Below are 16275 nucleotides of genomic sequence, written 5' to 3' on the forward strand. Positions count from 1 at the left end.
ATATATTTCGCTCGTACGTCATAAAATCGATGACGCGCGATATGTAGCTTGCCGGAACATGGAATTAGAAACGAGAAACATGGAACCAAACACGGAGGAACGTTAAAAAAAATAATTCGTTAGGATAAAATATTTCACCGATACTCGGGCTTAAAGAACTTTTAACAATGAGAATTTTCATACGAATTGGACGTTTATTTTATTCGTCGAGGATTGTAGAAGGAATGAGAATCGTTCAGGCTTGGACTCTTTGCGCGCGTAATACAAAAATCGAACTAAAGAAGCATTGTAAGCTTATTATTAATTTCGTATTGTACGAAATATTGATTTAAGTTTTTCAACGATAAATGGATCGATCGGTAGGAAGCAGTAAATATTTCACGATAAACGTTACCCGTTCAAGATCGATTTTTTAATTTGTTACAATAAATCAATACAATTTGTTCGATGGAACAAAAGGCTACGGTTATTTATCGTATAAATAATTGCACCATTTGTGCGACCAACGGGTGTTACATAGGAGATGCCGAAAGGCAATCATGTGAATGCTACAAAGATATTTTCGTTCTTTTTTTTTTTTTGTAGCGAAGCATTTGTATTTTATCGTTCCACACGAATAGCTAATGTACAAGCACTATATAATCCAAACGTCTGTTCTATCTGTCTTATCGTAGTTTCTTTCAATTATTTATTTTTATAATTAATTTGTATTTATATGTATACAGATATATCCGATTATCAACTATTAAAATTATAATACAGCCAAATACTTAATCGTAACAATTATTGTAAATATTAGTTGCAAGCTAGGTGTTCCGTTCGATATCGTCCAATACAGACTGGAATTATATAATTGTCAATATACAAACATTATGAACGGAACAACTGTACGATGTGCTCATAAGAGGGATATACAATGGGTTTTATTCATTATCATATGTACATATACGGACATACATACATGCATGCATGGATGCATACATACATACATACATACATACGTACGTACGCAAATAATACGCGCTAAATTGCGCGCTTTGTACCTGTGTATGAATGTGTGCGTGTCTACATACTGCAGTTTGGAAAAGGATTTTATTTGTAATGACTGTTTTGCTTCGAGTTCTTGAGAGTCCTTAAAAAAAGAACAACTTATTACAACTTATGAGCCCTCCGGTCTGACTTTTATAATTCTCTTTACACTTTCTTGCATTAACATCGATTATACTTTGTAACATTAGCTCGACGGAGTGTATTAGTAATTAGGCTAGCATAGGCAACCAGCCTAAATTTGTGGAACATTCAGTGTCTACGTCTGCACGGAAAATCGCAGAAATTTGGAAGCGTACCCGTTACCATTTCTTTTTTTTTTTTTTCTTTCTTATATTTGCACGCTACAGTACATACGACTTTCGTATGGATCATTGAGTACGTTGAAACGTAATGCCTCAACACACCGAACTCTCCTCGTTGTTACAAACGCTTTTACTCGCAGGAACATTTCTTCATAGCGGTTACAGATTGTCGCATCAACGTAACGAATGCCGCCTCTTATCCAATTTTGTTTTTCGCGTAAAGGCTAAGACGTGGCAGTCGAATGAACAGTCTGGCCGCAACACACGTGTAAAATGACCAATATGAAAAAACGCGTCGCCTACTGTATCTATTTTAAAATAATTCAGTAAGGCTTTTAGACACATACAACGCGATTATTCCTTATCTCTTTTTTTTTTTGACTTACTCAGCAATACTATTAAAAAAATTTTCTACGTTTTGTTCAATTCATTTAAATATCCCCAACATGGCGTTAAGCATCGAAAATACGTTTTTAATAGTCTATGTAAGTACTTTCCGCGATGGATTCGTAATAACCATTGTATCGGATAACTATGGCAATTTTTCAAAATTGGTGTTTACGATCGATCTCGTTAGGACTTACAGTCAGTACCGTTTCTATATATATATATATATAAAAAAAAAAAAAAAAACATTCGGTTACATCTAAATTCATTTAGAAACAAATTATGAATACTGCATTAGCATTAAGTGGATTCTCGCGATTGACTTGAACTTCCAGTTAATTGTGGCTTTGATCGCCACTGATGCTTTTGTCGTAAAAACCATTGATCTTATTGCTATCTCATTTTAAACCGAAGTAACAAAATCTCTTGCAACTTATTTGCTTATTAATAGTATCTGGATTTCTTTGTGAATATATTATTAAATATGTTCAGCCTGGCGGCAGAATCTAATGACATGTACAGAAGATTTTTAAGTCTATAAAAAAATTGTATGCAAAAGCATTAGTTGGGCCATGTGGACTGAATACAGTAAATGTTCTGGTTGTTTAGAAAAAGTGAGGCGAATGAGAGGGATGCAGTGGTAATATAGACAGAAGGATGTGTAGAACAACGAGGGCAATGATATACTACAAAACACTCGTCTTATGTGTCAAAATGCCAACTTTGACCAGTTCATTTGGAAGAAGTACTGACTAAACAATGTCCCTTAACAACCCCACTATCACGTCGGCATTTCTCAGAAGCAATGATCTCCACGAAAGTGATTTCTAATATCGACTATCTTCACTTTAAATGAATCCAAACATTTCTGCAATGTATATTGGCGGTCACATTATTAATCGATACGATTATATAATAAGCTAAAATATGCTTGGGCACCGCGACCAATCACCTTTACTTTTACACTCCCAATATTCGCCACCATATACGTAGCATACACTATCTGTGTATGGGTCCTGCTCTTTTTTGAACCATAACGGTTCGTAAGTTTCGTATGGTAAACCTGGTATTAATTGAAAATTTTAGTAATGATTTTTTTTTTCTTGAAACATCAAAATATATCATGTAACTATGCTAAGCCATTTTTTTTCTAACCATTATAAAAAGTATTTAATACTACCTTGAGAAGCTGCTTTCTCAGCTTCGTGTTCTCGTGCACGTCGAACAGCTCTCTGTTTCTCCTCTAATCGAAGCTTTTCTACATTTGCTTCATCCCAATGGCCGTTCTCCATTAATCTTTGATCAGGCCTAAATCGAGAATCTGTAGGAGCTACGCCCTCTTCGGGCTCGTTAAGTTGACACGCTAGTTCCGTGAAATTGTAATACTTATCAGAGTTTTCACTGTAAAAAATGGACACGCGCAATTTCAACGTTAATACCACGATTTAATAAAATATAAAACCGTTATTTGAATAAATGCTTACGGCGGCATACGACGCTTCCAAGCGAGTATATAAGGCCCTGTTTTATATACTTGATTGTCTTGTATACCAGACGTACTAATCACGGGTGCAATTTCTATCTTTGTGTCCCATGTACCTTGTACTACCCACTTTACTTCGTTATTCGAATTCATGACTACTCCTTTTACTTTACGTTGACTGTCCCTCGAGAAGTACGAATACGGCGTATACTTCAAATGGCACTTTATACCTTCTTTATGATTCACAATGTCTGTATCACCACTTTGATCAACCCATAATTTTCCTACTATAATATTGTGTACAGTGGTAGTGACTTTTCGCCACGTGTAATGTTGCATTCCACCCTCCATTTCAAGGTGAGCAGTTCCTAATGGTATTACCTACAGTGACATACAAATGGTCGTGTATGTCTTCCGCGTTGTTGATTTGCTACGTTACGGTAGCGTCAAGGAATCATAAGTCTATTAAAAAATAAAATATTGCAACTTGTGGAACATACTTGAAGATATTTTCCACGAAATTTGGATGCCATCGTAAATTCTTGCCAACAACGCCACTTTCGGCCCTCGCAGTGCTGCGCCAACATTGGTGGATGATGAGATACTTGCTCTGAAATTGCTCGCCATCCTAAATCGTCGCATCGATCGCATTCATACGTTTCGCCTAATAAAGGATTGAAAGGTTTGCCAGTTCTGGAAGCGGTTGTGGAATAGCTGGATATGGTAAATGCAGCCACATAAGCCATTTGCTCAAAGCTATCTGTACATTCTGCTGCCCTGTTTTAAATCGAACCAAATACAATTCTTTTTTCCCCCCAATGAAATTACATACATGACGATCGAATAACGTATAGAACTAAACGTACCTATCTAAAATATCTGCGTATTCATAATCTTCTGTAAGCCGTTGAAGCATACTAAGCGGCTCCGAAAAATTGACGGGCATAGGAATTTTTGATAAATCTTTACCAATACAATTTTTCATGATACTCCATAAATTTAACGGATAATTTGGTTTCTCAGGTACCCTAGTTCTCCGCTTCCTTTTAGAACCTGTCACCCCGGAGCAGCCACTGCTGCCATTGTTGGTTTGCCAAGTTGTCTGTTACAAAATAATGAGTGTAAACACATATTATCAGAGGCAACATGTACGTTTAGTATTGGTAAACTCAAGATGTGCAAGGTAGACAATTCATCCTATAGAAGTACCCTTTATTTGATAATTAAATAATAAACAATATTTACTTACACTGTCCAGATTGTCGGTGTTATCAACAGTGGTGGGAGTTTGTACTACTGTAGAATCGGTCACAATAAGAAAGTTGTTTGCACCGGCATTATCTGACAGAGGCAAAGGTGTCTGATCTCCTTCTGAACTAGAGCCATCATCGCTACCTTGAGAATCGGTTCGTTCTCTGGAATTGTTTGTTGCAGGAATACTTAATGTAAAAGTGTCTGATTCTTGAGCATCATAAAACTCTACATTGTCCTCTTCGTCTTCAGATGGAGAAGTTGTAACAGCTGTATCTGTAACAACAACAAAAACTTATTTACTTCAGCCTGTGCTTAATTAAATCAGAAACTGAACACACACACAAACACACACGCATTCACACATGTGTATGTACGAAGTAAACAAGATTAAGGCTGATCAATGGTACAGTTATTCAATTACAACCTTGCAATAAACTTCAGATTTCAAAATGGAGAAAACCTTCGCGTACCGTGAGTCGCTTTGGTCGTTAAGATTAACGATAAAATACGAACACGCGACAAACAAACCGACGCGGCAACGTATCAATACCGTTACGCAATGAAAATGTATAGTTCGCGCCAATAAGGAAATTATAATAAAACGGGACGAGACGTAAGCCAAATTTTTCCTATTCAACCACCAAACTGCTCGAATTTATTATTACACTTTGCTTCTCTATAAGTACACCGTTCGTTTCATCCCTCCCCTTCTTACGATACTTCGCATCGCTCCCCTTTCTAAACGATTAACATCGCGACGATGACAACTGCTGCCATTAAATCATACTCGTCCTTTACCCCCCAATCTCGATCAACACTTGCAAGTACCAGACAAAGTAATCAACGATGAATCGTTAAATTTCCTTGTACACAAACGAAAATTCGTATAAGCAACGAAAAGATACCGCGCATCGGATCATGTACCGTGTCCCGAGATCGACACACCAGCTCTCGTGTATTTGGACCTTGCAAAAACTTGACCTAAGATACGGACCGTTACGATTTGATGACAAAATTCCTCCCTTTCGCCCCGTTTCGCTATCGGTTTAGCATCTCCTCCACTGACCCTCTCTCAAGAGCAATCATCGAAAACGTCGATGGCCAAATCGAAATTTATCACATCGAATTTAACGCGGTAAAGTCACAAAACAGTATCGTGTTAGAAAAACTCGCACGAAACAGCGGTTTGCAAGGCCATCTGAGCCTGATTAAACGCCAAGCGTTGGGAGAACGGCAGCACATCCGTGTGCATCTGTGTATGCATCTATCTATACAGTGACGTAACTAATGGTGCGCAACACGTTTCAAGTACTCGAGGCCCCCGAATTCGAGGGGTTTCGACTTTTCAACGAAAATCATAGATGTTTCCTCCCGTAAACGATGTTCTGTAATAAGTAGCGAATATCTAGAAACTCCTATAATCATTCGACTAGAAATATTTTGTACGAAACGAGATTGAAAAAAGAGGATCAATTTCTCTCTAACGAGGCTTCCACCTCGGATCCCAGAATTGCTAGTTACGCCACTGTAACTACGTAGGCATTGTATGTCTGTGTGTGTGTGTATATGTGTACATATATACAGCCTCCGCGGAACACTGTAATATGCTATACAATCAGCTTTGCATGCATAGATTGTGAGCTACTGTCAAGTCTGATACCTCAAATTAAGCAGAGCTTCGCAACTGCCATCTGGTTAGAGAGCGGCAAAGCACAGGAAGGAGCGAAAATTCAAACACGCGTATCGCGCGAAAGCGTTACAAAGCAGGCCATGTGAAATAGAGTATGCGACTGTGCACTATCGTGTAATAAATACAGCAACCCGTCACCCACGAATTTTGCGAACCAACTGGCAGCAGACATACGCGCGTGACGATGTATTTCGCATACATTTTCTATTAGAAGTGGGTCAGTATTACAGAGGTAAACGTCTATGGGCACAAACAGCATCGTGTCATGGACAATGTACACAGTAAAAGCTTCACGCACGGCGTGAACAATGAAAAAGTATTCAGGTACGTGTTTCTTTAGCATTATCACACATAAGAGCATATAATGTTGCATCGAGAAATATTAATTACGGTACTACTCGTATTAAGGGAAAAAAAGAATGTTTTAAATTAAATTACGCGAAGGTCTGTGCCCCCCTGCTGGAACTGCCGAGGGGATCGCATGCTGTGCAGCCTCTTCCAGGTGGGAGTGCTGCCTTGCCAGTTGTTCAACCATTTTCTCTATCCGCACCTTCTGATCGCGCTCATGCTGCAACATCTTTTTCCATTTTGGCTCTTGTTGCTGCGCTAGCTGCAAATACTCATTGCTCGTCTGAAATCACAATTTGTCCTATTTTCTACGCGACTGTTATACCTTCATCGTCAATCTGCAATAGATTAGTATAAATTATAAAAAAAAAAAAATACGCAAAGAAAAGACGCATAAAATTCATTTACATTAGATCTCTCTATGAATGGAACATGCCACCATTCACGTAGAAATTTGAATACGAGGGAGAATATGCCAGTTACTCGGTTGCTTTGCTGTTTATAAGCGGATTAGTAACTTATTCGAGTTCAACATTTAGATAGTGTTGGCACAGTTCGCTCATACAAATAACATTTGTTACAGTTACTGTACAGAATTACAAACCAACAGCATTAGAAATTTAATTATCAGGCCGTAATTGCTCGGGATGTTGTATCGATTGTAATTGCCCGTATACAGCATACGTTCAATGGCAAATCATTATTGCTATTAACGAGAGTCATGCGACTTACATTAACCATAGCACCTGCCGCGATGCGAAAAAGCGTGGCTCGTTCGCTGACAGTCTTTATTTTCGCTGCTAATTCTGGCAACGGAGGTTCGAGCGATTCGAGGTCGTTTAAAGCACGTTGAAGCATAGCTCCCTTCTTGTTTATCAAATCATTGCAGGCCTGCAGATCTTCCAAGCGCTGGGACAGGTCCTTTATTACGGACGCTTGTTCTTGCTTTTGACTGTCGTTATCTTGAAATTCCTCCTCCTCTTCTTCTGGAACAAATTTTACTTTACATAATGTAACTGTTTTAATGTTCCCAGCCATCCTTACATTAAAAATTTTTTCGTAAAGTATACAATACATTATATGTATGGTTATCAATTAGAATGAGGAAATTATATTTACATTAACCATTGAATTATAAACGTGTAAAATCTGAAAAATGACCGACGGCATGATGACGATAGAATATTGTATGTATAAATGTAGATCAAGTTCATCTGTTTCGAGTCATGATTTATAGGTCGACGTAGATAACGCGAGTTCAATTAAACGATGATTTTGCATTAAATATTTCATACGGTCAAGTCCATTTAGGTAACCTTGCATGTGCGAAACAAAGATGCAAAAAAGTTAATATGTCGTAAGAAGCGTCGTCAGGAAGAAAGATAAATGTAAATGCAACTCTATGTTCGATAAACCGTGTTTTCTTTCTACATGTTTAATTTATCACGGCGACTTCCTTTTGTGTTATCTTTTATCGGACCACTTCATATGCACGATAATCGAAAAAATAAAGCACGACAAAATGGTACTGTCACATAGGAAGATAAATACACTGGAAGAATTTCTGCCCTAAAAATTAGAGAAACTTTAACCAACATGTTAATTATTTCTTTGTCCGGTCACGTGACGCTATCGTGTCTTGTAATGAGCTTGATGCAGCAGTATGTTTTTTATTATACATATATTGTATATCGTGAGATAGTATACGGAAAACGTCACGAGAACACACATTCTTGCGTGAAAATATGAATGCAAAAAAATAATGAATTCTACGCGGTTTGATAACAGAAAGAAATTCTAATCTATGATCGGGGCTAATTTACTAAATTATTTAATCGTATTTCGTACCACATAAATCACTATTCATCGACCACTGCGTGAAAAAATGTACCGGCTCTCAATGACATACGCCTTATAAGAGCTGCTATGGACAATTGCCTTTAATGCTATACTATACGGTCTGCAAAGTGTTAATAGGTTCATTGCTGAAGTTAACAATTGATTCTTGCTGAGGATTCGCACCCATTGCAATGTAAGGAGAGAAAGAGTCGGTCATACGGTTCCCTGGACCAGAGTTGAGCATTGCTCGACGAAAGATTTCTTTAAACTATCGTGCATTTCTTTTCTTGGGATATTTTTTGGCCAAGATTCGGACCCATTCGCATCAAGAAGCAAAATGCCTCGAGTTTTTATTTTATTTAAAATAGTTTTCTACCAACAGCTAATTTATCCTGAAAGTGCTCAATTGTTTCACGCGCCTCTGCCACGATCCAGGGCTCCGATTCGCATACAACCTTTCTTGTTTCATATTTATTGATCGAATTGGTTAGAATTGGTCTATCAATTGAGCATGACCAGGCTTGTACGTGAACTTCTCCTTGGAAAATTTAATTACTCCCAAGCGGACACAGTATTTGCTCGAGTATATGCTAATTATTATATAAAGACGAATATGCTCAATTTTTGTCTGACTGAGGACTCCAACTCGCAACGTTCCCTTTTCGCTGGTTCAATTGTGCCAAGTGCACCGTATGCAGATTCCCCCTCTCTCTCTCTAATGCTAATATTCAAACGATTAGTACCAATAAAGGCGAATAAAAGAATATCATGATTTTGTTATACAGACCAGATTCCATGGCTTGAATGGCCTTGGCCTTCGCCAACTCGAGAGCCGTGACCCACTGTTGTCGTTCTACCTCCGTTGCCGCCTTGATATGGAAGGTTTGCGTACCACCGTTGCTCACAACAAACGTGCAAGCGTCCACGGTGTGTATTAAGGCCCCGTGCAAGGATATCGTGCCGCGGCACGTGTGAGACATCTCCGCAGGATTTCTAAACAGAGATAAGTAAACGCGACAGTTCCGCGGACAGATTCTTCAGCCGCTGGGAAACCGTATGACACAGAGAAAGACAGACGTGAGTTTGCAATAAGTCGCTTGCTACGTTCGCAAGCTGGAGGTTTATCCAAGCCAAAGAAACAGCTTCCGATTCGCCCAGAGAATAATGTACACACATGTTACCGTGAAAGAGAGCAACTGGTACTTCCGATAAAATCGCCGGTGATTCCATGGTATCCTGAACGCTAGTTTAAACAGGCCCACTTTACCATTCACCGTTTCAAACGTGTACTTTGCCCGGCAAAAGCTCCGAGCTCGATGGTCCATTATCGTTGTTTCGCTAAATCGCAGACCATTGTACGAAAAGACGTTCGAATTTGCCAATGATCGCGCGAAATTGCCCGAGATTTCATAGAATCACCGAGCGGAAACTACTTTCACCGTAACACATATACGGGGTGTAAATAAACTATAAGTAAGGAACTCTAGGGTTTGATTACCCTTAAAACCAGGGATAGATGAATCCTGAAAAAATGTATCTGGCCCCCCAAGGTCACCAAAGTTCCTAATATTGGAGGGACAAAACTGACTGTCGAACACGGGGGGAGGGAGAATATAGAGCGATGAAAGGGGTCAACCAGACGGTACAGTGGAGATGACCATCGATGACCTTGAGCGGCCAATTGCCTTAGTCACCGAACGTTTGTCGAGATTTTTTTCTTTCTTTCGATTCTATCGATCTTTGAATGTTGCGTTTAGTTTCTTTACACCCTGTACGCCGTAACGACAAAATGAAAACGGTAGTCTGCGTTAATCTGTGACACCGTGTTGCATGTATATGCGTTAGAGCGCAGGAAACAGAATGTAAATATTAGCGGAATCGATTACTTTTTTTAAGCAGTCCCATTACCATTATTATTCGACACGCCACCGTTCCTACGCGATCTATTCCCGAAGGGAATCCGCATAATTTGGTGCGAAGAAATGACAAAAAAAAAGAAAACAAAAACAGAAACAATGCTCGTCGGTCTGCCCGATAATCGAGAAAAGGGGGACAGATAGTTCGCGGATCGTAGTCATGCACCCGAGGGTCAGTGGAATTAATACTAACACGCAAGGGATTCTAGTGCGATCGAATTGCACTCAAAAGTACCTGATCCGTGCAAAAATCATTTCCTGTAAAAGAAAAAAAACAATATAGATAAATATGAAGCAGACCTAAAAGTACTAAAAATAAATCATATTTTTCTCTTTTACGTGTATGTTCTTTTTATGGGACATTAATTTTTGCACGCTCAAAGTACAATTAAACTGGACTAAATCGAGAATTTCGTACTCTGCGAAAGGAACAATTCGTGATCATGCTAACGCGTTCAGAAATTATTATTGCATATTGTTCTCCAGCTACCGATAGTCCTGTTCCACGGAACTGTACGTTATTGTATGATTAATTAAGTATTTCTCAATGCGTTTCCATCGGTGAAATGTATGTATGTGTGTTTTTTTTTTTAAATACCGACCGATTGCAGAAATTTACGAGAATCTCTTGGAAGGCAGATGTGAAACATAATAACAAACATAAACGGTGCAAATAAACGAGACATCGACGAAGGATACGGAACGATTCGTCGAGTTTGCAAATAACCGTGTAACGGAATGGAAAGCGTGAACGTTATTTATTGTTTGTTCGGTTAAACATCGATCTGTGCACGACAAGAACACGATCGTATGAAAATGACTTTGGCACAATATTGCAACATAAATTGTATCGGACAGAACCATGGTGCAGCGCATCTCAAAAGGTCTAAACGTTGAGCTTTTACTAAATTGCGGTTCGAAAGGTCTCGATTCGATAACAATTTATTTTTTTTCTATTGAAATGTAAGACGACCTTGAAAAATCGAGAGAGAAAAAAAGATGATGAATCGAGGTTGAACGGTAAAACGGAATATCCATCGACTCTGGCTATCTATTACCGCAGTAATTATTTCTTGGAACGTTCCCAACCGACGCGGCAAGTAAAAGCTTTTGAACCTCCAAGACCTTCAGGATATCTCTTGAACGTAACTGGAACTAATGACAAAATTAAGCAAAGTGCCCAATATCGCGCGTACCACAGATACATGTACGTTCATATAGGAAGACGACCGATATAAAAATTGTACGTTTTCCTCCTTCCTTATCACCGTAATCGTTTATAAATATTAGAAACACAATACCGGTGGCGAGGTAAAAGTGGACAGGAAGCAAGTAAAATTATTAGGACCATCGACGATATTGTATTAATAATGTAGCTCCAATATTTACGTATACGTCACGTATATGTATATGAATAAGTATATGTAACATGGTAGGCAAGGACTGTATAAATGAAACGAGAATGAAACTCCATCGTCTTTGTCTGTTTAATTACAAGTTCGATTCAAAGTAGAGTCAGGATATTTCGGCTTTTTTCGAGAATTTTACTTACTCGGAGGCTCTGCCAGCCTTCCGCTTGCGTCGTGTTGATATCTTTGGCCCCCCTGTTGGTTCAGCCCTAAACAATCCATAAAACAAATAGTCCCCGTTCACATTGTGTAATACTGTAGCAAAGCGATAGTTTACTTTCGTCGAAAGAAAAAAAAAAAGTTCCTTTCTCACTCTCCTGTTCACCCTACACGGAAAGTTCTTCCGAGGCCACGTTTCGCCGTCAGATCGTATATCAATTTTTCTTTCGCTATTCTTTCTTTTCTTTTTCATTTAACTGTTGCTCTACCACGCTATCTCTCTCTTCGAACAGCAACGGGTGCAACACCACCGCGTTCGTGCGTTACGTGTATACATTTTTGTGCGAGAAGCCTCCTCGACGTTCACGTTTCAGGCGTGAAAATCAAAATTCGCAAAACGTTTTATGATTTTTATTCGATGTATTTCATTTGCGATTTGGAAAAGCATTGCAAACTCAAATCACACAACTGTGTGCCAAGCGGAAAATAAAAAAAAAATGATCGAGGCAATTGCGTGTTGTCAGGGAACGCGGATGTTCTAAATATAAAGAAACGAAATAGTGGAATTTCCTCGCGATATAGTACACGTTATTCGTCACATAGCGAATATCTCTCGTATCCACGATCGATAACTACAATCTTGATATTTTTTTTTTTTCCCCCGAGAACGATGGAAAACTGTATCGTACACGAGAACCGGTCACGAGCAACATTTTATGGCTCTTTCGTAGCAAAGTATAAACAAAGCTAATGATGTAAATAATCCAACAAAAGTCTCACACCATGTTTGAAAAGAATAGAAGGCAAATATGCAATAAATCTTCTCTGATGCGTGTCATAAATGTAAGCGAGTTGTATGTACAAAAATATATGCCGTCTTTCCAACCGGTCTGTGTTCTCCGGCTCTTTACAATATTGCAGCATATGTCTAAAAAAAATTCTGTATCTTTACGATTCGCGTTCTGCGACGTGTACATGCTCGGGATGTTGCTCAAACTAAAATGAAATAGTATGAAATATGTAAACATGAGTCTCGGACGAAACTATGATTAAATTCCATTAAGAATACTTGGATAAACCATATCGATAACAGTATACACGATCGAGCCTGCACTGGCTGCTTGTATACATGCATTTTGAAACTGTTAAATGTTTAGTACGGTACTTTATTTATTATGCATGTGGTACAAACTGTTTCAAGACACTCTCAGAATCGTAAGCACAATTTAACACTATAATGAATACACAATACAAAACTGTTCCCTTTGTTTCTTCAATGTAGTAACATTCTTTACTATCACCTATAATGCACATTTAATATAATGTATATTATATTCTAACACGAATACACATTTTATAAAAATCTATACGTAGAACGCTACAGCACTGTATCGTGTAAAATATACAAATAAAAGACATTTTCATAGCAAATATGCTTCACTGAATTTAATTACAAGTAAAAGAATATATGCAAAACATGATTCTGCTACACATTCGTCTACCAGATGGACAATAAAGGTTACATGTACAGAAGTTTAGCACGGTTTCTTATCAAATTATATTTAAATACAAAACCAGATATCGTTTCGCAGAATAGTTAAATTTATTCAAAACCCAAGAATTTAAACGAGACTTCGGAAAAGGAACAACTTTATATCGTGCCCGGATAATTAATTCTCTTAGAATGATTGTTATTATTGTATTGTTGCAAAAAAACAGCAGGATTATGGGATAAAAACTGTCGCAAAGTGATACTCGGAAAATTACGATAACTAGTCGCATCAATTTCTAGCATGACTTTGCACGCGGCTAAAAGTGAAGTAATTAAAACGAAGCTTACTGACACGTAGGAAACTACCTGTAATACGACAGTAGGCCATTTGACAGGACGAACCATCTTCGTTGGTAACCTTTTAAATAATTAGTCCATTTAAATAGCCAGCCTTTCATCTCCTGTGTACCGTGCAGAGCCTTTGGGTCCCCCATTTTACAATACGTTGCGTGCTCACACGCGTTTTTCCTGAAATTACAATGCACTCCAATATCTGCGTACACATCACCCGTGTCGTACGGCCACCATTTTGATATTCCTCTGGCCCACGGACTTGTTCGTTCTTAGATCGAAATTCTACTTATACACACTGTTCGTCAGTTCTTAATACACCAGCAGCGATACCAACAGACTCGAAACCACGTCTTAAAAACACGATATTCAGAAACGGTATGGATCCTCCTTTCGCACGTCGTGATAACCCGCCACGTTCTTCTGTGACGGCGCCTAACCTTTATTACCGAGTCATCTATACAGGGTGTCTCAAACTATACAGTACAAACGGAAAGAAAGACAAAAATTAGATAAAATATGTAAAATCAAATTTTCTTGTATGAGATTTAATTTTCGAGTAAATCGATTTCAATAATATCGGCATGCACACTCTCAATTAACAAACTTACGGGTTTCGACTTTGCTTATCTGTTGTGCCTACATACAAAGTTGCAGGTTAATGTTTGGAAAACATGACTTATCACTAAAATATTCTTTTGTAACTATAAATTAATACTTGTACCGTATTGTGCGCAAACATGATTCATTGAACCAATTTTGTTTACGTTCAAACACGAGCTATGTAGGTACTTTCCAAGTTGTTTTTTGCAAAATACATTGCGTTACGCACATTTTTATTTATTTTTTCTACTTTTGATGAAAACGATCTGTCGGTTTGCATTTCGTGTTTTGGTACACCCTGTATATTATTTATAGTCACCTATGTACACTAACACGTATAAATTTGATTACGGGTAATCTATGATTTTGCAGATTTCTCGACACCTTTATTCTTTCGTCTCTGTGTCTATCCTTGCGCAAGAGTCAACTTCGATTAAAAATAAGGAAGAAGAGAACAATAATCGATAACTTCGATAATGTCGGATCTTGTGCGGAAAATTTCAAGATTCAAATTCTAGCAAAATTTTTTGTAAACGTAACATATGCTGACTTCCGTGTTTTTGCAACGTTTAGATTACAAGGAATTAAGACGATACTTAACAAAAGATGCAGAATTTCGTGAAAATGAATGAAATCGCATATGGTTTTTGTCATACTTGACGGTTTTCCATCGATTTAATACAAAAGAAAAATGATCTACACGTGTTACGATCCTACCAGGACAATACGAACGAAATACGTACGATAAATTAAATACCATCGTTTAATACCAATGTGAATGCATTTGTCACGCCGCCAGAGAATTAACAAAATTATTACGTACTTCTTGAAACGGACACGCCAACGAAAATACGTTCGTTCTGTCATTTGACAAAATGTGTGTACGGTCTGCTCGGATGAATTGCTCCGCTTGTAAGAGATGTCATGAAGAAAAAGCACTCGCCACACTCTTCGATTAGATGCTTGATACTGACCATTATCTTCAAACCGAACCAAGCTCTTAATTTATCTGAGCAGATCGCACAACGTAGGAACTATCCGAGTGTCTCTTTATTCTACTGTACAAAGAATATGTTATGAATTTCGATGTATTAATAGTTATGTAGTCAGATCACGTGCTTATAATATACATGTACCAAGCCCAGAAACACAAATCTCAAGATCAGCTATGTGTAATAGTTGTTTGATTAAGATAATTTAATATCCCTTATTTCGATAAGATTTAGTGAAGGAAGCTATGAGAAAGGTGGAGTTCAACGTTGAACTACTTTATCGATTACTGGAGAAGTGAATTCCAACGTTATCGATGCAATTTTGCAAATCGAAACAATTTTTATAGGAATATTCTATTATAATTATAAAAATGTAACGAAGTATGAAGTCGTGTTACATTCTTTGGTATTTGTGATTTCAATAGAACAGATTAAGCAGCTTAAGAGCTTAATTAGAATTAGTTTTTGGTTTTTTTTATATTCTACGCGAAACACATTGCACAATTATTAAATATTCCATCGAAATAAAAATGTTCTGATCGGTTTTTTATTTGAATGGACTTTGGCAACGATTTTATCTGTCTATAAGAGATAGTCTGCGAAAGATATAACTCCGAAGATTTTGATCGGGGGGATTTGTTTTTTTGTTGTTTGGATCAAGGAGAGAGGTGTGTTTAATATAATTAATATTCTATAATGTTATAACCTGACACTGGTTAACCCTAAGACCACCGAGGATCATGTCCCTTCAGATCAAGAAGGTACAGTTGCACTTAATTTTACCTAATTTTCGCAACATTTTTCGAGTTAATTAGTTGTAAAGTAATATAGTAGTATAGAAAACTTTTGTAATGCATAAAAAATGTAAACATATGTACACTGACGAGGTATAGGATATACTATGAATCTTATGGAAGTTTGTGTCACACGAACTGTTTATTCATTATTATGTAAGATATTAGGGTAACTAAAACTTTGAAAATATTCTTAGCTCCACTTA

The 16275-nt window shown here is 37.7% G+C and overlaps 1 protein-coding gene across 9 annotated transcripts; it reads right to left on the reverse strand.

Moving 5' to 3' along the window:
* Positions 1 to 397: 397 nt before the first annotated feature.
* On the reverse strand, positions 398 to 15404 carry LOC122396045 (oxysterol-binding protein 1). 9 transcript variants are annotated; one of them, XM_043394135.1, is made up of 13 exons: positions 15107 to 15404; positions 13696 to 13857; positions 11822 to 11887; positions 9141 to 9346; positions 7247 to 7500; positions 6605 to 6797; positions 4472 to 4749; positions 4089 to 4324; positions 3723 to 3999; positions 3224 to 3603; positions 2920 to 3140; positions 2692 to 2802; positions 398 to 2607 (listed from the first exon to the last, which is right to left on the reverse strand). In XM_043394135.1, the coding sequence occupies exons 1-13, from the start codon at positions 15148 to 15150 to the stop codon at positions 2588 to 2590; spliced, it is 2448 nt and encodes an 815-aa protein (XP_043250070.1). In that variant the 5' UTR covers positions 15151 to 15404; the 3' UTR covers positions 398 to 2587. The 9 variants fall into 9 exon arrangements, with proteins under 9 accessions (XP_043250070.1, XP_043250073.1, XP_043250076.1 ...); XM_043394138.1 differs by adding an exon at positions 13980 to 14156 and having other exon boundaries at positions 398 to 2802; positions 15107 to 15402; XM_043394141.1 differs by lacking the exon at positions 15107 to 15404 and adding exons at positions 14292 to 14319; positions 14405 to 14963 and having other exon boundaries at positions 398 to 2802; positions 13696 to 14156.
* Between the last annotated feature and the right edge of the window lie 871 nt (positions 15405 to 16275).

This window comes from Colletes gigas, unplaced genomic scaffold (assembly GCF_013123115.1).
Source record: "Colletes gigas isolate AHSC1104 unplaced genomic scaffold, ASM1312311v1 Colletes_gigas_Sc00007, whole genome shotgun sequence".
In the NCBI taxonomy this organism is placed as follows: Eukaryota; Metazoa; Arthropoda; class Insecta; order Hymenoptera; family Colletidae; genus Colletes; species Colletes gigas.

Coding starts and splice junctions, on each gene's coding strand:
- LOC122396045 (XM_043394132.1), bottom strand. CDS start 15,150: ATGACAGAACGAACGTATTTTCGTTGGCGTGTCCGTTTCAAGAA. Junction 6,798..7,246: donor CGGCAGGTGCTATGGTTAAT/GTAAGTCGCATG, acceptor TTGTGATTTCAG/ACGAGCAATGAGTATTTGCA. Junction 4,000..4,088: donor TACGCAGATATTTTAGATAG/GTACGTTTAGTT, acceptor GATTTAAAACAG/GGCAGCAGAATGTACAGATA.